The sequence below is a fragment of the Engystomops pustulosus genome, chromosome 4, assembly GCF_040894005.1.
Source record: "Engystomops pustulosus chromosome 4, aEngPut4.maternal, whole genome shotgun sequence".
Lineage (NCBI taxonomy): Eukaryota > Metazoa > Chordata > Amphibia > Anura > Leptodactylidae > Engystomops > Engystomops pustulosus.
Window position 1 is genome coordinate 2,777,672 of NC_092414.1, and position 25,855 is coordinate 2,803,526.

Here is a 25,855-nt window from a genome sequence, read left to right on the forward strand (position 1 = left end):
TGACACATAGAACCTTACTTCTTTTTTCCTATGAAAGAAGAGCGTCTCCTCTTTTATATGAATCTAAATTTGTGTTTCTAAGTGTCAGGAAAACGGAGATATTAACTGTTAAACTGCCATCGGGAGTGATTTTTATATATAAAAATGGCACCTGATATTCTCACTTTAAACCTGAATATCTCTGGATCCCTGGCACCTAGAAACAAAATTCAAGATTCATTTGAAAGAAGAGATTCTCCCCTTTCTCACAGGGGCCCTGGGCAATTGCCACCTTTGCCTACCCATAGCGCCGGCCCTGCATACAGTGCCAGTATAATAGTACCATACAGTGTACATGTACCATACAGTGTCAGTATAATAGTACCATACAGTGTACATGTACCATACAGTGTCAGTATAATAGTGCCATACAGTACATGTACCATACAGTGCCAGTATAATAGAGCCATACAGTACATGTACCATACAGTACCAGTATAATAGAGCCATACAGTGTACATGTACCATACAGTATCAGTATAGTAGTACCATATAGTGTACATGTACCATACAGTGCCAGTATAATAGTTCCATACAGTGCCAGTATAATAGAGCCATACAGTGTACATGTACCATACAGTATCAGTATAATAGTGCCATACAGTGTACATGTACCATACAGTATCAGTATAATAGTACCATACAGTGTACATGTACCATACAGTATCAGTATAATAGTACCATACAGTGTACATGTACCATACAGTATCAGTATAATAGTACCATACAGTGTACATGTACCATATAGTGCCAGTATAATAGAGCCATACAGTGTACATGTACCATACAGTGCCAGTATAATAGTGCTATACAGTGTACATGTACCATACAGTATCAGTATAATAGTACCATACAGTGTACATGTACCATACAGTGTCAGTATAATAGTACCATACAGTGTACATGTACCATACAGTGCCAGTATAATAGTGCCATACAGTGTATATGTACCATACAGTGTCAGTATAAAAGTACCATACAGTGTACATGTACCATACAGTGCCAGTATAATAGAGCCATACAGTGTACATGTACCATACAGTGCCAGTATAATAGTGCCATACAGTGTACATGTACCATACAGTGTCAGTATAATAGTACCATACAGTGTACATGTACCATACAGTGCCAGTATAATAGTGCCATACAGTGTACATGTACCATCCAGTGCCAGTATAATAGTGCCATACAGTGTACATGTACCATCCAGTGCCAGTATAATAGTACCATACAGTGTACATGTACCATACAGTGCCAGTATAATAGTACCATACAGTGTACATGTACCATACAGTGCCAGTATAATAGTACCATACAGTGTACATGTACCATACAGTATCAGTATAATAGTACCATACAGTGTACATGTACCATACAGTATCAGTATAATAGTACCATACAGTGTACATGTACCATATAGTGCCAGTATAATAGTACCATACAGTGTACATGTACCATACAGTGCCAGTATAATAGTACCATACAGTGTACATGTACCATACAGTGTCAGTATAATAGTACCATACAGTGTACATGTACAATACAGTGCCAGTATAATAGTACCATACAGTGTACATGTACCATACAGTGACAGTATAATAGTGCCATACAGTGTACATGTACCATACAGTGTCAGTATAATAGTGCCATACAGTGTACATGTACCATACAGTGCCAGTATAATAGTGCCATACAGTGTACATGTACCATACAGTGCCAGTATAATAGTGCCATACAGTGTACATGTACCATACAGTGTCAGTATAATAGAGCCATACAGTGTACATGTACCATACAGTGTCAGTATAATAGTACCATACAGTGTACATGTACCATACAGTGCCAGTATAATAGAGCCATACAGTGTACATGTACCATACAGTGTCAGTATAATAGTGCCATACAGTGTACTTGTACCATACAGTGTCAGTATAATAGTGCCATACAGTGCTAGTATAATAGTACCATACAGTGTACATGTACCATACAGTGCCAGTATAATAGTGCCATACAGTGTACATGTACCATACAGTGTCAGTATAATAGTACCATACAGTGTACATGTGCCATACAGTGTCAGTATAATAGTACCATACAGTGTACATGTACCATACAGTGTCAGTATAATATCGCCATACGGTGTACATGTACCATACAGTGCCAGTATAATAGTACCATGCAGTGTACATGTACCATTCAGTGCCAGTATAATAGTGCCATAAAGTGCCAGTATAATAGTGCCATACAGTGTCAGTATAATAGTGCCATACAGTGTCAGTATAATAGTGCCATACAGTGTACATGTACCATACAGTGTCAGTATAATAGTGCCATACAGTGTCAGTATAATAGTGCCATACAGTGTACATGTACCATACAGTGTCAGTATAATAGTGCCATACAGTGTACTTGTACCATACAATGTCAGTATAATAGTGCCATACAGTGTACATGTACCATACAGTGTCAGTATAATAGTGCCATACAGTGTCAGTATAATAGTGCCATACAGTGTCAGTATAATAGTATCATACAGTGTACATGTACCATACAGTGTCAGTATAATAGAGCCATACAGTGTACATGTAGCATACAGTGTCAGTATAATAGTGCCATACAGTGTACATGTACCATACAGTATCAGTATAATAGTACCATACAGTATACATGTACCATACAGTGCCAGTATAATAGTGCCATACAGTGTACATGTACCATACAGTTTCAGTATAAAAGTGCCATACAGTGTACTTGTACCATACAATGTCAGTATAATAGTGCCATACAGTGTACATGTACCATACAGTGTCAGTATAATAGTGCCATACAGTGTCATTATAATAGTATCATACAGTGTACATGTACCATACAGTGTCAGTATAATAGTGCCATACAGTGTACATGTACCATACAGTGCCAGTATAAAAGAGCCATACAGTGTACAGGTACCATACAGTGTCAGTATAATAGTACCATACAGTGTACATGTACCATACAGTGCCAGTATAATAGTGCCATACAGTGTACATGTACCATACAGTGCCAGTATAATAGAGCCATACAGTGTACATGTACCATACAGTGTCAGTATAATAGAGCCATACAGTGTACATGTACCATACAGTGCCAGTATAATAGAGCCATACAGTGTACATGTACCATACAGTGCCAGTATAATAGTACCATACAGTGTACATGTACCATACAGTGCCAGTATAATAGTGCCAGTATAATAGTGCCATACAGTGCCAGTATAATAGTACCATACAGTGTACATGTACCATACAGTGTCAGTATAATAGTGCCATACAGTGTACATGTACCATACAGTGCCAGTATAATAGTACCATACAGTGTACATGTACCATACAGTGCCAGTATAATAGTACCATACAGTGTACATGTGCCATACAGTGTCAGTATAATAGTACCATACAGTGTACATGTACCATACAGTGCCAGTATAATAGTGCCATACAGTGTACATGTACCATACAGTGCCAGTATAATAGTACCATACAGTGTACATGTACCATACAGTGTCAGTATAATAGTACCATACAGTGTACATGTTCCATACAGTGCCAGTATAATAGTACCATACAGTGTACATGTTCCATACAGTGTCAGTATAATAGTGCCATACAGTGTACATGTACCATACAGTATCAGTATAATAGTACCATACAGTGTACATGTGCCATACAGTGTCAGTATAATAGTACCATACAGTGTACATGTGTTATACAGTGCCAGTATAATAGTACCATACAGTGTACATGTTCCATACAGTGCCAGTATAATAGTACCATACAGTGTACATGTACCATACAGTGTCAGTATAATAGTGCCATACAGTACATGTACCATACAGTGCCAGTATAATAGAGCCATACAGTACTTGTACCATACAGTGCCAGTATAATAGAGCCATACAGTGTACATGTACCATACAGTATCAGTATAGTAGTACCATATAGTGTACATGTACCATACAGTGCCAGTATAATAGAGCCATACAGTGTACATGTACCATACAGTGCCAGTATAATAGAGCCATACAGTGTATATGTACCATACAGTGTCAGTATAATAGTACCATACAGTGTACATGTACCATACAGTGCCAGTATAATAGTACCATACTGTGTACATGTACCATACAGTGCCAGTATAATAGTGCCATACAGTGTACATGTACCATCCAGTGCCAGTATAATAGTGCCATACAGTGTACATGTACCATCCAGTGCCAGTATAATAGTACCACACAGTGTACATGTACCATACAGTGTCAGTATAATAGTGCCATACAGTGTACATGTACCATACAGTATCAGTATAATAGTACCATACAGTGTACATGTACCATACAGTGTCAGTATAATAGTACCATACAGTGTACATGTACCATACAGTGTCAGTATAATAGTACCATACAGTGTACATGTACCATACAGTGCCAGTATAATAGTACCATACAGTGTACATGTACCATACAGTGCCAGTATAATAGTGCCATACAGTGTACATGTACCATCCAGTGCCAGTATAATAGTACCATACAGTGTACATGTACCATACAGTGCCAGTATAATAGTACCATACAGTGTACATGTTCCATACAGTGCCAGTATAATAGTGCCATACAGTGTACATGTACCATACAGTGTCAGTATAATAGTACCATACAGTGTACATGTACCATACAGTGTCAGTATAATAGTACCATACAGTGTACATGTTTCATACAGTGCCAGTATAATAGTACCATACAGTGTACATGTACCATACAGTGTCAGTATAATAGTGCCATACAGTACATGTACCATACAGTGCCAGTATAATAGAGCCATACAGTGTACATGTACCATACAGTATCAGTATAGTAGTACCATATAGTGTACATGTACCATACAGTGCCAGTATAATAGTTCCATACAGTGCCAGTATAATAGTGCCATACAGTATACATGTACCATACAGTATCAGTATAATAGTACCATACAGTGTAAATGTACCATACAGTATCAGTATAATAGTACCATACAGTGTACATGTACCATACAGTGTCAGTATAATAGTACCATACAGTGTACATGTACCATACAGTGCCAGTATAATAGAGCCATACAGTGTACATGTACCATACAGTGCCAGTATAATAGAGCCATACAGTGTATATGTACCATACAGTGTCAGTATAATAGAGCCATACAGTGTACATGTACCATACAGTGCCAGTATAATAGTGCCATACAGTGTACATGTACCATACAGTATCAGTATAATAGTACCATACAGTGTACATGTACCATACAGTGTCAGTATAATAGTACCATACAGTGTACATGTACCATACAGTGCCAGTATAATAGTACCATACAGTGTACATGTACCATACAGTGCCAGTATAATAGAGCCATACAGTGTACATGTACCATACAGTGCCAGTATAATAGTGCCATACAGTGTACATGTACCATATAGTGCCAGTATAATAGTACCATACAGTGTACATGTACCATACAGTGCCAGTATAATAGTACCATACAGTGTACATGTACCATCCAGTGCCAGTATAATAGTACCATACAGTGTACATGTACCATACAGTGCCAGTATAATAGTACCATACAGTGTACATGTACCATCCAGTGCCAGTATAATAGTGCCATACAGTGTACATGTACCATCCAGTGCCAGTATAATAGTGCCATACAGTGTACATGTACCATATAGTGCCAGTATAATAGTACCATACAGTGTACATGTACCATCCAGTGCCAGTATAATAGTGCCATACAGTGTACATGTACCATACAGTGCCAGTATAATAGTACCATACAGTGTACATGTACCATACAGTGCCAGTATAATAGTGCCATACAGTGTACATGTACCATACAGTGCCAGTATAATAGTACCATACAGTGTACATGTACCATACAGTGCCAGTATAATAGTACCATACAGTGTACATGTACCATACAGTATCAGTATAATAGTACCATACAGTGTACATGTACCATATAGTGCCAGTATAATAGTACCATACAGTGTACATGTACCATACAGTGTCAGTATAATAGTACCACACAGTGTACATGTGCCATACAGTGTCAGTATAAGAGTGCCATACAGTGCCAGTATAATAGTACCATACAGTGTACATGTACCATACAGTATCAGTATAATAGTACCATACAGTGTACATGTACCATATAGTGCCAGTATAATAGTACCATACAGTGTACATGTACCATACAGTGTCAGTATAATAGTACCACACAGTGTACATGTGCCATACAGTGTCAGTATAATAGTACCATACAGTGTACATGTACCATACAGTGTCAGTATAATAGTGCCATACAGTACATGTACCATACAGTGCCAGTATAATAGTACCATACATTGTCAGTATAATAGTGCCATACAGTGTACATGTACCATACAGTGTCAGTATAATAGTGCCATACAGTGTCAGTATAATAGTACCATACAGTGTACATGTACCATACAGTGTCAGTATAATAGTGCCATACAGTGTACATGTACCATACAGTGTCAGTATAATAGTACCATACAGTGTACATGTACCATACAGTGTCAGTATAATAGTGCCATACAGTGTACATGTACCATACAGTGTCAGTATAATAGTACCATACAGTGTACATGTACCATACAGTGCCAGTATAATAGTGCCATACAGTGTACATGTACCATACAGTGTCAGTATAATAGTACCATACATTGTCAGTATAATAGTGCCATACAGTGTACATGTACCATACAGTGTCAGTATAATAGTGCCATACAGTGTACATGTACCATACAGTGTCAGTATAATAGTACCATACAGTGTACATGTACCATACAGTGCCAGTATAATAGTACCATACAGTGTACATGTACCATACAGTGCCAGTATAATAGTGCCATACAGTGTACATGTACCATACAGTGTCAGTATAATAGTGCCATACAGTGTACATGTACCATACAGTGTCAGTATAATAGTACCATACAGTGTACATGTACCATACAATGTCAGTATAATAGTGCCATACAGTGTACATGTACCACACAGTGCCAGTATAATCGTGCCATACAGTGTACATGTACCATACAGTATCAGTATAATAGTGCCATACAGTGTACATGTACCATACAGTGACAGTGTAATAGTGCCATATAGTGTACATGTACCATACAGTGCCAGTATAATAGTGCCATACAGTGTACATGTACCATACAGTGCCAGTATAATAGTACCATACAGTGTACATGTACCATACAGTGCCAGTATAATAGTACCATACAGTGTACATGTACCATACAGTGTCAGTATAATAGTGCCATATAGTGTACATGTACCATACAGTGCCAGTATAATAGTACCATACAGTGTACATGTACCATACAGTGCCAGTATAATAGTGCCATACAGTATACATGTACCATACAGTATCAGTATAATAGTACCATACAGTGTACATGTACCATACAGTATCAGTATAATAGTACCATACAGTGTCAGTATAATAGTATCATACAGTGTACATGTACCATACAGTGCCAGTATAATAGTGCCATACAGTACATGTACCATACAGTGCCAGTATAATAGAGCCATACAGTGTACATGTACCATACAGTATCAGTATAGTAGTACCATATAGTGTACATGTACCATACAGTGCCAGTATAATAGTTCCATACAGTGCCAGTATAATAGTGCCATACAGTATACATGTACCATACAGTATCAGTATAATAGTGCCATACAGTGTACATGTACCATACAGTGTCAGTATAATAGAGCCATACAGTGTACATGTACCATACAGTATCAGTATAGTAGTACCATATAGTGTACATGTACCATACAGTGCCAGTATAATAGTTCCATACAGTGCCAGTATAATAGTGCCATACAGTATACATGTACCATACAGTATCAGTATAATAGTGCCATACAGTGTACATGTACCATACAGTATCAGTATAATAGTGCCATACAGTGTACATGTACCATACAGTGTCAGTATAATAGTACCATACAGTGTACATGTACCACACAGTGTCAGTATAAGAATCGCACACCCCAGAGCCCCCATCCTCTATCACCCCAGAGCCCCCATCCTCTATCACACCCCAGAGCCCCCATTCTCTATCACACCCCAGAGCCCTCATCCTCTATTACACCCCAGAGCCCCCATCCTCTATCCCACCCCAGAGCCCCCATCCTCTATCACACACCCCAGAGCCCCCATCCTCTATCCCACCCCAGAGCCCACATCCTCTATCACACCCCAGAGCCCACATCCTCTATCACACCCCAGAGCCCCCATCCTCTATCACACACCCCAGAGCCCCCATCCTCTATCACACCCCCCAGAGCCCCCATCCTCTATTACACCCCGGATCCCCATTCTCTATCACACCCCGGATCCCCATCCTCTATTACACCCCAGAGCCCCCATCCTCTATTACACCCCAGAGCCCCCATCCTCTATTACACCCCAGAGCCCCCATCCTCTATCACACACCCCAGAGCCCCCATCCTCTATTACACCCCAGAGCCCCCATCCTCTATTACACCCCAGAGCCCCCATCCTCTATTACACCCCAGAGCCCTCATCCTCTATCACACCCCAGAGCCCCCATCCTCTATCCCACCCCAGAGCCCCCATCCTCTATCCCACCCCAGAGCCCCCATCCTCTATCACCCCAGAGCCCTCATCCTCTATTACACCCCAGAGCCCTCATCCTCTATTACACCCCAGAGCCCCCATCCTCTATCACACCCCAGAGCCCCCATCCTCTATTACACCCCAGAGCCCCCATCCTCTATTACACCCCAGAGCCCCCATCCTCTATCACACCCCAGAGCCCCCATCCTCTATTACACCCCAGAGCCCCCATCCTCTATTACACCCCAGAGCCCCCATCCTCTATCCCACCCCAGAGCCTCCATCCTCTATCACACCCCAGAGCCCTCATCCTCTATTACACCCCAGAGCCCTCATCCTCTATTACACCCCAGAGCCCCCATCCTCTATTACACCCCAGAGCCCTCATCCTCTATTACACCCCAGAGCCCTCATCCTCTATTACACCCCAGAGCCCCCATCCTCTATTACACCCCAGAGCCCCCATCCTCTATTACACCCCAGAGCCCCCATCCTCTATCACACCCCAGAGCCCTCATCCTCTATTACACCCCAGAGCCCTCATCCTCTATTACACCCCAGAGCCCCCATCCTCTATTACACCCCAGAGCCCTCATCCTCTATTACACCCCAGAGCCCTCATCCTCTATTACACCCCAGAGCCCCCATCCTCTATTACACCCCAGAGCCCCCATCCTCTATTACACCCCAGAGCCCTCATCCTCTATTACACCCCAGAGCCCCCATCCTCTATTACACCCCAGAGCCCCCATCCTCTATTACACCCCAGAGCCCCCATCCTCTATCCCACCCCAGAGCCCCCATCCTCTATTACACCCCAGAGCCCCCATCCTCTATTACACCCCAGAGCCCTCATCCTCTATTACACCCCAGAGCCCCCATCCTCTATCACACCCCAGAGCCCCCATCCTCTATCACCCCAGAGCCCCCATTCATTCCTGGTCTGGGTTGATTTCTTACCTGGAGGCAGAGGAGCAGACAGAGGAGCACAGGAGACACGGAGCTGCAGGATCCTGCCCTTCTTTCAGCCTCCATGAAGCCAGATGTCAGCAGACAATAGATGGATGCCCAGATGTGTGCGCCTGTCACTCACCCAGTCACATGGGGGCAGCCGGGGGTCTGTGGGGGCTGAGGACCGGGCTGCAGGGATTATCCCTGCCTGAGATGCTACAGATGATCCCTACAAGAATCCTAATTCACACAGCAGCAGTGACCAGGGATGAATGTGCTGAAGCATCTCCCCCTCCCCCTACAGCATCAATATGAGGACCAGAAGCGAAGACCCTCCCTGCAATGACATCATTCTCTGCCAGACACAGAACCAGCGATACGAGAAATCACTGTATACCAGACACAGAACCAGAGATACTAGAAATCACTGTATACCAGGCACAGAACCAGATGTAACAGAAATCACTGTATACCAGACACAGAACCAGAGGTACCAGAAATCACTGTATACCAGGCATAGAACCAGAGATACCAGAAATCACTGTATACCAGGCACAGAACCAGATGTAACAGAAATCACTGTATACCAGACACAGAACCAGAGATACTAGAAATCACTGTATACCAGGCACAGAACCAGAGATACTAGAAATCACTGTATACCAGACACAGAACCAGAGATACTAGAAATCACTGTATACCAGACACAGAACCAGAGGTACCAGAAATCACTGTATACCAGGCATAGAACCAGAGATACCAGAAATCACTGTATACCAGGCACAGAACCAGAGATACCAGAAATCACTGTATACCAGGCACAGAACCAGAGGTACTAGAAATCACTGTATACCAGACACAGAACCAGCGATACGAGAAATCACTGTATACCAGACACAGAACCATAGATACTAGAAATCACTGTATACCAGACACAGAACCAGAGATACTAGAAATCACTGTATACCAGACACAGAACCAGAGATACCAGAAATCACTGTATACCAGGCACAGAACCAGAGATACTAGAAATCACTGTATACCAGGCACAGAACCAGAGGTACTAGAAATCACTGTATACCAGGCACAGAACCAGCGATACTAGATATCACTGTATACCAGGCACAGAACCAGAGATACCAGAAATCACTGTATACCAGACACAGAACCAGAGATACTAGAAATCACTGTATACCAGACACAGAACCAGAGATACCAGAAATCACTGTATACCAGACACAGAACCAGAGATACTAGAAATCACTGTATACCAGACACAGAACCAGAGATACTAGAAATCACTGTATACCAGACACAGAACCAGCGATACGAGAAATCACTGTATACCAGGCACAGAACCAGAGATACTAGAAATCACTGTATACCAGGCACAGAACCAGAGATACTAGAAATCACTGTATACCAGACACAGAACCAGAGGTACTAAAAATCACTGTATACCAGACACAGAACCAGAGATACTAGAAATCACTGTATATCAGACACAGAACCAGAGATACCAGAAATCACTGTATACCAGGCACAGAACCAGAGATACTAGAAATCACAGTATACCAGGCACAGAACCAGAGGTACCAGAAATCACTGTATACCAGGCACAGAACCAGAGATACCAGAAATCACTGTATACCAGACACAGAACCAGAGATACTAGAAATCACTGTATACCAGACACAGAACCAGAGATACTAGAAATCATTGTATACCAGGCACAGAACCAGAGATACTAGAAATCACTGTATACCAGGCACAGAACCAGAGGTACTAGAAATCACTGTATACCAGGCACAGAACCAGCGATACTAGATATCACTGTATACCAGACACAGAACAAGAGATACTAGAAATCATTGTATACCAGGCACAGAACCAGAGATACTAGAAATCACTGTATACCAGACACAGAACCAGAGATACTAGAAATCACTGTATACCAGACACAGAACCAGAGATACTAGAAATCATTGTATACCAGGCACAGAACCAGAGATACTAGAAATCACTGTATACCAGACACAGAACCAGAGATACTAGAAATCACTGTATACCAGGCACAGAACCAGAGATACCAGAAATCACTGTATACCAGACACAGAACCAGAGATACTAGAAATCACTGTATACCAGGCACAGACCCAGAGGTACCAGAAATCACTGTATACCAGACACAGAACCAGAGATACTAGAAATCACTGTATACCAGACACAGAACCAGAGATACTAGAAATCACAGTATACCAGGCACAGAACCAGAGGTACCAGAAATCACTGTATACCAGGCACAGAACCAGAGATACCAGAAATCACTGTATACCAGACACAGAACCAGCAATACTAGAAATCACTGTATACCAGACACAGAACCAGAGATACTAGAAATCACTGTATACCAGACACAGAACCAGCGATACGAGAAATCACTGTATACCAGGCACAGAACCAGAGATACTAGAAATCATTGTATACCAGGCACAGAACCAGAGATACTAGAAATCACTGTATACCAGACACAGAACCAGAGATACTAGACATCACTGTATACCAGACACAGAACCAGAGATACTAGAAATCACTGTATACCAGACACAGAACCAGAGATACTAGAAATCACTGTATACCAGGCACAGAACCAGAGATACTAGAAATCACTGTATACCAGACACAGAACCAGAGATACTAGAAATCACTGTATACCAGACACAGAACAAGAGGTACTAGAAATCACTGTATACCAGACACAGAACCAGCAATACTAGAAATCACTGTAAACCAGGCACAGTACCAGAGATACCAGAAATCACTGTATACCAGACACAGAACCAGAGATACCAGAAATCACTGTATACCAGGCACAGAACCACAGATACTAGAAATCACTGTATACCAGACACAGAACCAGAGATACCAGAAATCACTGTATACCAGACACAGAACCAGAGGTACCAGAAATCACTGTATACCAGACACAGAACCAGAGATACTAGAAATCACTGTATACCAGACACAGAACAAGAGGTACCAGAAATCACTGTATACCAGACACAGAACCAGAGATACTAGAAATCACTGTATACCAGACACAGAACAAGAGGTACTAGAAATCACTGTATACCAGACACAGAACCAGCAATACTAGAAATCACTGTATACCAGACACAGAACCAGAGGTACCAGAAATCACTGTATACCAGACACAGAACCAGAGATGCCAGAAATCACTGTAAACCAGACACAGAACCAGAGGTGCTAGAAATCACTGTATACCAGGCACAGAACCAGAGATACTAGAAATCACTGTATACCAGACACAGAACCAGAGGTACCAGAAATCACTGTATACCAGACACAGAACCAGAGATGCCAGAAATCACTGTAAACCAGACACAGAACCAGAGGTACTAGAAATCACTGTATACCAGACACAGAACCAGAGATACCAGAAATCACTGTATACCAGACACAGAACCAGAGGTACCAGAAATCACTGTATACCAGACACAGAACCAGAGATACTAGAAATCACTGTATACCAGACACAGAACCAGCGATACGAGAAATCACTGTATACCAGGCACAGAACCAGAGATACTAGATATCACTGTATACCAGGCACAGAACCAGAGATACTAGAAATCACTGTATACCAGGCACAGACCCAGAGGTACCAGAAATCACTGTATACCAGACACAGAACCAGAGATACTAGAAATCACTGTATACCAGACACAGAACCAGAGATACTAGAAATCACAGTATACCAGGCACAGAACCAGAGGTACCAGAAATCACTGTATACCAGGCACAGAACCAGAGATACCAGAAATCACTGTATACCAGACACAGAACCAGAGATACTAGAAATCATTGTATACCAGGCACAGAACCAGAGATACTAGAAATCACTGTATACCAGGCACAGAACCAGAGGTACTAGAAATCACTGTATACCAGGCACAGAACCAGCGATACTAGATATCACTGTATACCAGACACAGAACCAGAGATACTAGAAATCACTGTATACCAGGCACAGACCCAGAGGTACCAGAAATCACTGTATACCAGACACAGAACCAGAGATACTAGAAATCACTGTATACCAGACACAGAACCAGAGATACTAGAAATCACAGTATACCAGGCACAGAACCAGAGGTACCAGAAATCACTGTATACCAGGCACAGAACCAGAGATACCAGAAATCACTGTATACCAGACACAGAACCAGCAATACTAGAAATCACTGTATACCAGACACAGAACCAGAGATACTAGAAATCACTGTATACCAGACACAGAACCAGCGATACGAGAAATCACTGTATACCAGGCACAGAACCAGAGATACTAGAAATCATTGTATACCAGGCACAGAACCAGAGATACTAGAAATCACTGTATACCAGACACAGAACCAGAGATACTAGACATCACTGTATACCAGACACAGAACCAGAGATACTAGAAATCACTGTATACCAGACACAGAACCAGAGATACTAGAAATCACTGTATACCAGGCACAGAACCAGAGATACTAGAAATCACTGTATACCAGACACAGAACCAGAGATACTAGAAATCACTGTATACCAGACACAGAACAAGAGGTACTAGAAATCACTGTATACCAGACACAGAACCAGCAATACTAGAAATCACTGTAAACCAGGCACAGTACCAGAGATACCAGAAATCACTGTATACCAGACACAGAACCAGAGATACCAGAAATCACTGTATACCAGGCACAGAACCACAGATACTAGAAATCACTGTATACCAGACACAGAACCAGAGATACCAGAAATCACTGTATACCAGACACAGAACCAGAGGTACCAGAAATCACTGTATACCAGACACAGAACCAGAGATACTAGAAATCACTGTATACCAGACACAGAACAAGAGGTACCAGAAATCACTGTATACCAGACACAGAACCAGAGATACTAGAAATCACTGTATACCAGACACAGAACAAGAGGTACTAGAAATCACTGTATACCAGACACAGAACCAGCAATACTAGAAATCACTGTATACCAGACACAGAACCAGAGGTACCAGAAATCACTGTATACCAGACACAGAACCAGAGATGCCAGAAATCACTGTAAACCAGACACAGAACCAGAGGTACTAGAAATCACTGTATACCAGGCACAGAACCAGAGATACTAGAAATCACTGTATACCAGACACAGAACCAGAGGTACCAGAAATCACTGTATACCAGACACAGAACCAGAGATGCCAGAAATCACTGTAAACCAGACACAGAACCAGAGGTACTAGAAATCACTGTATACCAGACACAGAACCAGAGATACTAGAAATCACTGTATACCAGACACAGAACCAGAGGTACCAGAAATCACTGTATACCAGACACAGAACCAGAGATACTAGAAATCACTGTATACCAGACACAGAACCAGCGATACGAGAAATCACTGTATACCAGGCACAGAACCAGAGATACTAGAAATCACTGTATACCAGACACAGAACCAGCGATACGAGAAATCACTGTATACCAGACACAGAACAAGAGATACTAGAAATCACTGTATACCAGACACAGAACCAGAGATACGAGAAATCACTGTATATCAGACACAGAACCAGAGGTACCAGAAATCACTGTATACCAGACACAGAACCAGAGATACTAGAAATCACTGTATACCAGACACAGAACCAGAGATACTAGAAATTGTCACAGTCTATGGGGATTAGTCCTTTAGGACTAAGTGGACTTCCTGGACCACCGCAGGGGATAACAACACTAGCCGAAAAACGGGAGCGGAGTTTAAGTGAACTCCTGGCCTTCGCCAGAGCCCGCTGCAAAGCGGGATGGTCTTGCTGCGGCAGGGGGAGTCACCAGGTCGCTCCGCGGGTGCGACTAGGCCCGCGGTGGCAGCTAATGTAGGGCCACGGGGACCACGGGAAGGCAGGCACGCAGGGCAACGGGAAGGCAGGCACGCAGGGCCACGGGAAGGCAGGCACGCAGGGCCACGGGAAGGCAGGAAGGGCCACGGGAAGGCAGGCAGGCAGGGCCATGGGAAGGCAGGGCCACGGGAAGGCACAGCCACAGGAAGGCAGGCAGGGCCACGGGAAGACAGGCAGGCAGGGCCACGGGAAGGCAGGCAGGGCCATGGGAAGGCAGGCAGGGCCACGGGAAGGCACAGCCACAGGAAGGCAGGCAGGGCCACGGGAAGACAGGCAGGCAGGGCCACGGGAAGGCAGGCAGGCAGGGCCACGGGAAGGCAGGCAGGCAGGGCCACCACAGGACACCAGGAACACCACGGAACACGGAAACACAGAGGCATCTGGAAACGCTCAGGAAGGCTTTCTCTCCAGTAGAATGACCTGAAGATCCGGCAGGGGATGCTGGGAGTCGCCAGGCTATATAGCCGAGCCAGGAATGCCAGAGCCAATAAGGAGGACGCTGGCCCTTTAAGGCTGGGAGAAGTCCGCGCGCACCCCCCCCCCCCTAGTGGCGGGAGAGCACGACTGCAGGGAAGAAGCATGCGGCCTACACGCTGGGAGCCAGAGTGCAGGCCGGAGCCAGGAGAGGTAAGTGGGGCTGGGGGAGCGGGGACCGCGGCAGCAGGCAAGGGTGCACCCTCAATCCGTACCGAGGATCGCGGGTGTAACCATGACAGTAGCCCTTTAGGGCCCCTTTTCTTCTTTCTTCACCTCCCCCAATTCTTTTTGGTGATGAGACACCTTAGGAGGAGAAAAGGCACCGGGAAGACTTGGGAAGCCGCAGGCTGGGTCAGCTCTAGGCACACCGGAGCGGCCTCAGGGGAGGCTAGAGCAGCCGTGGAAAGCTGCAGAGTCACAGGAGCAGCTCTGGGAAGCTGCAGAGTCACAGGAGCAGCTCTGGGAAGCTGCAGAGTCACAGGAGCAGCTCTGGGAAGCTGCAGAGTCACAGGAGCAGCTCTGGGAAGCTGCAGAGTCACAGGAGCAGCTCTGGGAAGCTGCAGAGTCACAGGAGCAGCTCTGGGAAGCTGCAGAGTCACAGGAGCAGCTCTGGGAAGCTGCAGAGTCACAGGAGCAGCTCTGGGAAGCTGCAGAGTCACAGGAGCAGCTCTGGGAAGCTGCAGAGTCACAGGAGCAGCTCTGGGAAGCTGCAGAGTCACAGGAGCAGCTCTGGGAAGCTGCAGAGTCACAGGAGCAGCTCTGGGAAGCTGCAGAGTCACAGGAGCAGCTCTGGGAAGCTGCAGAGTCACAGGAGCAGCTCTGGGAAGCTGCAGAGTCACAGGAGCAGCTCTGGGAAGCTGCGGAGTCACAGGAGCAGCTCTGGGAAGCTGCGGAGTCACAGGAGCAGCTCTGGGAAGCTGCGGAGTCACGGGAGCAGCTCTGGGAAGCTGCGGAGTCACGGGAGCAGCTCTGGGAAGCTGCGGAGTCACGGGAGCAGCTCTGGGAAGCTGCGGAGTCACGGGAGCAGCTCTGGGAAGCTGCGGAGTCACGGGAGCAGCTCTGGGAAGCTGCGGAGTCACGGGAGCAGCTCTGGGAAGCTGCGGAGTCACGAGAGAAGCTCTGGGAAGCTGCGGAGTCACGGGAGAAGCTCTGGGAAGCTGCGGAGTCACGGGAGAAGCTCTGGGAAGCTGCGGAGTCACGGGAGAAGCTCTGGGAAGCTGCGGAGTCACGGGAGAAGCTCTGGGAAGCTGCGGAGTCACGGGAGAAGCTCTGGGAAGCTGCGGAGTCACGGGAGAAGCTCTGGGAAGCTGCGGAGTCACGGGAGAAGCTCTGGGAAGCTGCGGAGTCACGGGAGAAGCTCTGGGAAGCTGCGGAGTCACGGGAGAAGCTCTGGGAAGCTGCGGAGTCACGGGAGAAGCTCTGGGAAGCTGCGGAGTCACGGGAGAAGCTCTGGGAAGCTGCGGAGTCACGGGAGAAGCTCTGGGAAGCTGCGGAGTCACGGGAGAAGCTCTGGGAAGCTGCGGAGTCACGGGAGAAGCTCTGGGAAGCTGCGGAGTCACGGGAGAAGCTCTGGGAAGCTGCAGAGGCTTGGGCGCCGCTGAAGCAACTCTGGGAAGCTGCGGAGGCTTGGGCACCGCTGAAGCAGCTCTGGGAAGCTGCGGAGTCTTGGGCGCCGCTGGAGCAGCTCTGGGAAGCTGCGGAGACATGGGAACAGCTCTGGGGAGCTGCGGAGTCACGGGAGCAGCTCTGAGGAGCTGCGGAGTCACAGGAGCAGCTCTGGGAAGCTGTGGAGTCACAGGAGCAGCTCTAGGAAGCTATGTAGTCATGGCAGCAGCTCTGGGAAGCTGCAGAGTCACTGGAGCAGCTCTGGGAAGCTGCAGAGTCACGGGAGCAGCTGCAGAGGCTTGGGAAGCTGCAAAGGCTTGGGCGCCGCTGAAACAACTCTGGGAAGCTGCGGAGGCTTGGGCGCCGCTGGAGCAGCTCTGGGAAGCTGCGGAGGCTGAGGCACTGCTGGAGCAGCTCTTGGAAGCTGCGGAGGAGACACTGAGGATATCGGGACCAAGCAGGACAGGCGAGGTAGCCGAACAGGAGGTGGTTCAAACCTGGACTGGATTTTTGCCAGGAACTTGGTATGGGTAACCATGTCAGAGTCACCACTATCCCATAGAGGAGTAGCCCAGTCCAGCGCCTCTCCAGTGACCAAAGAAAAAACACATGCCAACTTAGTGCATTCGGGGGTGGACTGGGAGGACGTCAGTTTGATGTACAGTGAGCATTGGACAACAAAACTCCTGAAAAAATTGGGGTTACCATCAAATTTGTTTGGCATAAAAAAATCTGATCCAGAGTTCGCTGCTGAAAAACATGGCTGGGGGACAGAAGCAACAGGGGGAGTCGCAGAAGCCTGCTGCTGAGAGGCAATAATCCGGAGGGTGGCAGTAAGCTTGTCCAAGAGTTCTTTTTGCGCAGCAATCTCTTGGGACTGCTGGGCAATAGTGCTGGGAAGGTCACCTAGAAGCTGGTATGGATCCTTGACACTGTCCATGGCTTTGGCAGAGATCATGACCTTGTCACAGTCTATGGGGATTAGTCCTTTAGGAAAAAGTAAGTGGACTCCCTGGACCACCGCCGGGGATAACAACACTAGCTGAAACCCGGGAGCAGAGTCTAAGTGAACTCCTGGTCTTCGCCAGAGTCCGCCGCAAAGCTGGATGGTCTTGCTGCGGCGGGGAGTCACCAGGTCGCACCGCGGGTGAAACTAGGCCCACGGTGGCAGCCAAGGTATTGAAAAGGGAAGGAAGCCAGGGCCAAAGGGAAGGAAGCCAGGGCCAACGGGAAGGAAGCCAGGGCCAACGGGAAGGAAGCCAGGGCCAACGGGAAGGAAGCCAGGGCCAACGGGAAGGAAGCCAGGGCCAACGGGAAGGAAGCCAGGGCCAACGGGAAGGAAGCCAGGGCCAACGGGAAGGAAGCCAGGGCCAACGGGAAGGAAGCCAGGGCCAACGGGAAGGCAGCCAGGGCCAACGGGAAGGCAGCCAGGGCCAACGGGAAGGCAGGCAGGATCGCCACAGGACACTAGGAACACGGGAGCACAACGGAACACAGAAACACATAGGCATCTGTAAACACTCAGGAAGGCTTTCTCTCTAGTAGAATGACCTGAAGATCTGGCAGGGTATGCTGGGAGTCGTCAGGCTATATAGCCGAGCCAGGAATGCCAGAGCCAATAAGGAGGACGCTGGCCCTTTAAGGCTGGGAGAAGTCCGCGCCCCCCCCCCCTTCCCTAGTGGCGGGAGTGCACAACTGAAGGGAAGAAGCATGCAGCCTACACGCTGGGAGCCAGAGTACAGGCCGGAGCCAGGAGAGGTAAGTGAGTGCTGGGGGAGCGAGAACCGCGGCAGCAGGCAAGGGTGCACTCTCAATCCGTAACTAGGATCGCGGGTGTAACCGTGACAGAAATCACTGTATACCAGGCACAGTACCAGAAATCACTGTATACCAGGCACAGAACCAGAGATACTAGAAATCACTGTATACCAGGCACAGAACCAGAGGTACCAGAAATCACTGTATACCAGGCACAGAACCAGAGATACTAGAAATCACTGTATACCAGGCACAGAACCAGAGATACTAGAAATCACTGTATACCAGGCACAGTACCAGAGATACCAGAAATCACTGTATACCAGGCACAGAACCAGAGATACTAGAAATCACTGTATACCAGACACAGAACCAGTGATACTAGAAATCACTGTATACCAGACACAGAACCAGTGATACTAGAAATCACTGTATACCAGACACAGAACCAGAGATACTAGAAATCACTGTATACCAGACACAGAACCAGAGATACCAGAGATCACTGTATACCAGGCACAGAACCAGCGATACTAGAAATCACTGTATACCAGACACAGAACCAGAGATACTAGAAATCACTGTATACCAGACACAGAACCAGAGATACCAGAGATCACTGTATACCAGACACAGAACCAGCGATACTAGATATCACTGTATACCAGGCACAGAACCAGAGATACTAGAAATCACTGTATACCAGACACAGAACCATATATACTAGAAATCACTGTATACCAGGCACAGAACCAGAGATACTAGAAATCACTGTATACCAGACACAGAACCAGTGATACTAGAAATCACTGTATACCAGGCACAGTACCAGAGATACCAGAAATCACTGTATACCAGGCACAGAACCAGAGATACTAGAAATCACTGTATACCAGACACAGAACCAGTGATACTAGAAATCACTGTATACCAGACACAGAACCAGTGATACTAGAAATCACTGTATACCAGACACAGAACCAGAGATACTAGAAATCACTGTATACCAGACACAGAACCAGAGATACCAGAGATCACTGTATACCAGACACAGAACCAGCGATACTAGATATCACTGTATACCAGGCACAGAACCAGAGATACTAGAAATCACTGTATACCAGACACAGAACCATATATACTAGAAATCACTGTATACCAGGCACAGAACCAGAGATACTAGAAATCACTGTATACCAGACACAGAACCAGAGGTACCAGAAATCACTGTATACCAGGCACAGAACCAGAGATACTAGAAATCACTGTATACCAGACACAGAACCATAGATACTAGAAATCACTGTATACCAGACACAGAACCAGAGATACTAGAAATCACTGTATACCAGGCACAGAACCAGAGATACTAGAAATCACTGTATACCAGACACAGAACCAGAGATACTAGAAATCACTGTATACCAGACACAGAACCAGAGATACCAGAAATCACTGTATACCAGACACAGAACCAGAGATACTAGAAATCACTGTATACCAGACACAGAACCAGAGATACTAGAAATCACTGTATACCAGACACAGAACCAGAGATACTAGAAATCACTGTATACCAGGCACAGAACCAGCAATACTAGAAATCACTGTATACCAGACACAGAACCAGAGATACTAGAAATCACTGTATACCAGGCACAGAACCAGAGATACTAGAAATCACTGTATACCAGACACAGAACCAGAGATACTAGAAATCACTGTATACCAGGCACAGAACCAGAGATACTAGAAATCACTGTATACCAGGCACAGAACCAGAGATACTAGAAATCACTGTATACCAGGCACAGAACCACCATCTTCTCCATAGTGTCCAGCAGGGGCAGCAGACCTCCCTGTAGCACAGGATGTAGATGTGCTGGTGGTGTATTCTCCATAGTGTCCAGCAGGGGCAGTAGTCCTCCCTGTAGCACAGGATGTAGATGTGCTGGTGGTGTCTTCTCCATAGTGTCCAGCAGGGGCAGCAGACCTCCCTGTAGCACAGGATGTAGATGTGCTGGTGGTGTCTTCTCCATAGTGTCCAGCAGGGGCAGCAGTCCTCCCTGTAGCACAGGATGTAGATGTGCTGGTGGTGCCTTCTCCATAGTGTCCAGCAGGGGCAGTAGACCTCCCTGTAGCACAGGATGTAGATGTGCTGGTGATGTATTCTCCATAGTGTCCAGCAGGGGCAGTAGACCTCCCTGTAGCACAGGATGTAGATGTGCTGGTGGTGTCTTCTCCATAGTGTCCAGCAGGGGCAGTAGTCCTCCCTGTAGCACAGGATGTAGATGTGCTGGTGGTGCCTTCTCCATAGTGTCCAGCAGGGGCAGCAGACCTCCCTGTAGCACAGGATGTAGATGTGCTGGTGGTGTCTTCTCCATAGTGTCCAGCAGGGGCAGTAGACCTCCCTGTAGCACACGATGTAGATGTGCTGGTGGTGTCTTCTCCATAGTGTCCAGCAGGGCAGCAGACCTCCCTGTAGCACAGGATGTAGATGTGCTGGTGGTGTCTTCACCATAGTGTCCAGCAGGGGCAGCAGACCCCCCTGTAGCACAGGATGTAGATGTGCTGGTGGTGCCTTCTCCATAGTGTCCAGCAGGGGCAGCAGACCTCCCTGTAGCACAGGATGTAGATGTGCTGGTGGTGTCTTCTCCATAGTGTCCAGCAGGGGCAGTAGACCTCCCTGTAGCACACGATGTAGATGTGCTGGTGGTGTCTTCTCCATAGTGTCCAGCAGGGCAGCAGACCTCCCTGTAGCACAGGATGTAGATGTGCTGGTGGTGTCTTCACCATAGTGTCCAGCAGGGGCAGCAGACCCCCCTGTAGCACAGGATGTAGATGTGCTGGTGGTGCCTTCTCCATAGTGTCCAGCAGGGGCAGTAGACCTCCCTGTAGCACAGGATGTAGATGTGCTGGTGGTGTCTTCTCCATAGTGTCCAGCAGGGGCCGCAGACCCCCCTGTAGCACAGGATGTAGATGTGCTGCCTTCTCCATAGTGTCCAGCAGGGGCAGTAGACCTCCCTGTAGCACAGGATGTAGATGTGCTGGTGGTGCATTCTCCATAGTGTCCAGCAGGGGCAGTAGACCTCCCTGTAGCACACGATGTAGATGTGCTGGTGGTGTCTTCTCCATAGTGTCCAGCAGGAGCAGTAGACCTCCCTGTAGCACAGGATGTAGATGTGCTGGTGGTGTATTCTCCATAGTGTCCAGCAGGGCAGCAGAACTCCCTGTAGCACAGGATGTAGATGTGCTGGTGGTGTCTTCTCCATAGTGTCCAGCAGGGCAACAGACCTCCCTGTAGCACAGGATGTAGATGTGCTGGTGGTGTCTTCTCCATAGTGTCCAGCAGGGGCAGTAGACCTCCCTGTAGCACAGGATGTAGATGTGCTGGTGGTGCATTCTCCATAGTGTCCAGCAGGGGCAGTAGACCTCCCTGTAGCACACGATGTAGATGTGCTGGTGGTGTCTTCTCCATAGTGTCCAGCAGGAGCAGTAGACCTCCCTGTAGCACAGGATGTAGATGTGCTGGTGGTGTATTCTCCATAGTGTCCAGCAGGGCAGCAGACCTCCCTGTAGCACAGGATGTAGATGTGCTGGTGGTGTCTTCTCCATAGTGTCCAGCAGGGCAGCAGACCTCCCTGTAGCACAGGATGTAGATGTGCTGGTGGTGTCTTCTCCATAGTGTCCAGCAGGGGCAGTAGACCTCCCTGTAGCACAGGATGTAGATGTGCTGGTGGTGTCTTCTCCATAGTGTCCAGCAGGGGCAGCAGACCTCCCTGTAGCACAGAATGTAGATGTGCTGGTGGTGCCTTCTCCATAGTGTCCAGCAGGGGCAGCAGACCTCCCTGTAGCACAGGATGTAGATGTGCTGGTGGTGCCTTCTCCATAGTGTCCAGCAGGGCAGCAGACCTCCCTGTAGCACAGGATGTAGATGTGCTGGTGGTGTCTTCTCCATAGTGTCCAGCAGGGGCAGTAGACCTCCCTGTAGCACAGAATGTAGATGTGCTGGTGGTGTCTTCTCCATAGTGTCCAGCAGGGGCAGCAGACCCCCCTGTAGCACAGGATGTAGATGTGCTGGTGGTGTCTTCTCCATAGTGTCCAGCAGGGGCAGTAGACCTCCCTGTAGCACAGGATGTAGATGTGCTGGTGGTGTCTTCTCCATAGTGTCCAGCAGGGGCAGTAGACCTCCCTGTAGCACAGGATGTAGATGTGCTGGTGGTGTCTTCTCCATAGTGTCCAGCAGGGGCCGCAGACCCCCCTGTAGCACAGGATGTAGATGTGCTGCCTTCTCCATAGTGTCCAGCAGGGGCAGTAGACCTCCCTGTAGCACAGGATGTAGATGTGCTGGTGGTGTCTTCTCCATAGTGTCCAGCAGGGGCCGCAGACCCCCCTGTAGCACAGGATGTAGATGTGCTGCCTTCTCCATAGTGTCCAGCAGGGGCAGTAGACCTCCCTGTAGCACAGGATGTAGATGTGCTGGTGGTGTATTCTCCATAGTGTCCAGCAGGGCAGCAGACCTCCCTGTAGCACAGGATGTAGATGTGCTGGTGGTGTCTTCTCCATAGTGTCCAGCAGGGGCAGTAGACCTCCCTGTAGCACAGGATGTAGATGTGCTGGTGGTGCATTCTCCATAGTGTCCAGCAGGGGCAGCAGACCTCCCTGTAGCACAGGATGTAGATGTGCTGGTGGTGCCTTCTTCATAGTGTCCAGCAGGGGCAGTAGACCTCCCTGTAGCACACGATGTAGATGTGCTGGTGGTGTCTTCTCCATAGTGTCCAGCAGGAGCAGTAGACCTCCCTGTAGCACAGGATGTAGATGTGCTGGTGGTGTATTCTCCATAGTGTCCAGCAGGGCAGCAGACCTCCCTGTAGCACAGGATGTAGATGTGCTGGTGGTGTCTTCTCCATAGTGTCCAGCAGGGCAGCAGACCTCCCTGTAGCACAGGATGTAGATGTGCTGGTGGTGTCTTCTCCATAGTGTCCAGCAGGGGCAGCAGACCTCCCTGTAGCACAGGATGTAGATGTGCTGGTGGTGTCTTCTCCATAGTGTCCAGCAGGGGCAGCAGACCTCCCTGTAGCACAGAATGTAGATGTGCTGGTGGTGCCTTCTCCATAGTGTCCAGCAGGGGCAGCAGACCTCCCTGTAGCACAGGATGTAGATGTGCTGGTGATGTATTCTCCATAGTGTCCAGCAGGGGCAGTAGTCCTCCCTGTAGCACATGATGTAGATGTGCTGGTGGTGCCTTCTCCATAGTGTCCAGCAGGGGCAGCACACCTCCCTGTAGCACAGGATGTAGTTGTGCTGGTGGTGCCTTCTCCATAGTGTCCAGCAGGGGCAGTAGACCTCCCTGTAGCACACGATGTAGATGTGCTGGTGGTGTATTCTCCATAGTGTCCAGCAGGGCAGCAGACCTCCCTGTAGCACAGGATGTAGATGTGCTGGTGGTGCCTTCTCCATAGTGTACAGCAGGGCAGCAGACCTCCCTGTAGCACAGGATGTAGATGTGCTGGTGGTGTCTTCTCCATAGTGTCCAGCAGGGGCAGTAGACCTCCCTGTAGCACAGGATGTAGATGTGCTGGTGGTGTCTTCTCCATAGTGTCCAGCAGGGGCAGCAGACCTCCCTGTAGCACAGAATGTAGATGTGCTGGTGGTGCCTTCTCCATAGTGTCCAGCAGGGGCAGCAGACCTCCCTGTAGCACAGGATGTAGATGTGCTGGTGATGTATTCTCCATAGTGTCCAGCAGGGGCAGTAGTCCTCCCTGTAGCACATGATGTAGATGTGCTGGTGGTGCCTTCTCCATAGTGTCCAGCAGGGGCAGTAGACCTCCCTGTAGCACAGGATGTAGATGTGCTGGTGGTGCCTTCTCCATAGTGTCCAGCAGGGGCAGTAGACCTCCCTGTAGCACAGGATGTAGATGAGCTGGTGGTGTATTCTCCATAGTGTCCAGCAGGGGCAGTAGACCTCCCTGTAGCACAGGATGTAGATGTGCTGGTGATGTCTTCTCCATAGTGTCCAGCAGGGGCAGCAGACCTCCCTGTAGCACAGGATGTAGATGTGCTGGTGGTGTATTCTCCATAGTGTCCAGCAGGGGCAGCAGTCCTCCCTGTAGCACAGAATGTAGATGTGCTGGTGGTGCCTTCTCCATAGTGTCCAGCAGGGGCAGCAGACCTCCCTGTAGCACAGGATGTAGATGTGCTGGTGGTGCCTTCTCCATAGTGTCCAGCAGGGGCAGCAGACCTCCCTGTAGCACAGGATGTAGATGTGCTGGTGGTGTCTTCTCCATAGTGTCCAGCAGGGGCAGCACACCTCCCTGTAGCACAGGATGTAGATGTGCTGGTG

The 25,855-nt window shown here is 47.2% G+C and overlaps 2 protein-coding genes across 2 annotated transcripts in view; one reads left to right on the forward strand and one right to left on the reverse strand.

Annotated features, from left to right (window-relative positions):
• LOC140125904 (receptor-type tyrosine-protein phosphatase O-like) overlaps positions 1–10,001 on the reverse strand; it is a 297,842-nt gene extending 287,841 nt beyond the window's left edge. The window contains exon 1 of the mRNA XM_072144801.1: positions 9,702–10,001. Coding sequence (XP_072000902.1) covers positions 9,702–9,776 — 75 coding nt within the window. The 5' untranslated portion in view covers positions 9,777–10,001. The remainder of the gene's footprint in view (positions 1–9,701) is intronic.
• Positions 10,002–19,492: 9,491 nt separating this feature from the next.
• Positions 19,493–25,855, forward strand: part of LOC140125905 (ras-related and estrogen-regulated growth inhibitor) — a 102,976-nt gene continuing 96,613 nt past the window's right edge. The window contains exon 1 of the mRNA XM_072144803.1: positions 19,493–19,512. The gene's annotated coding sequence lies outside the window, so the exon portion shown is untranslated. The remainder of the gene's footprint in view (positions 19,513–25,855) is intronic.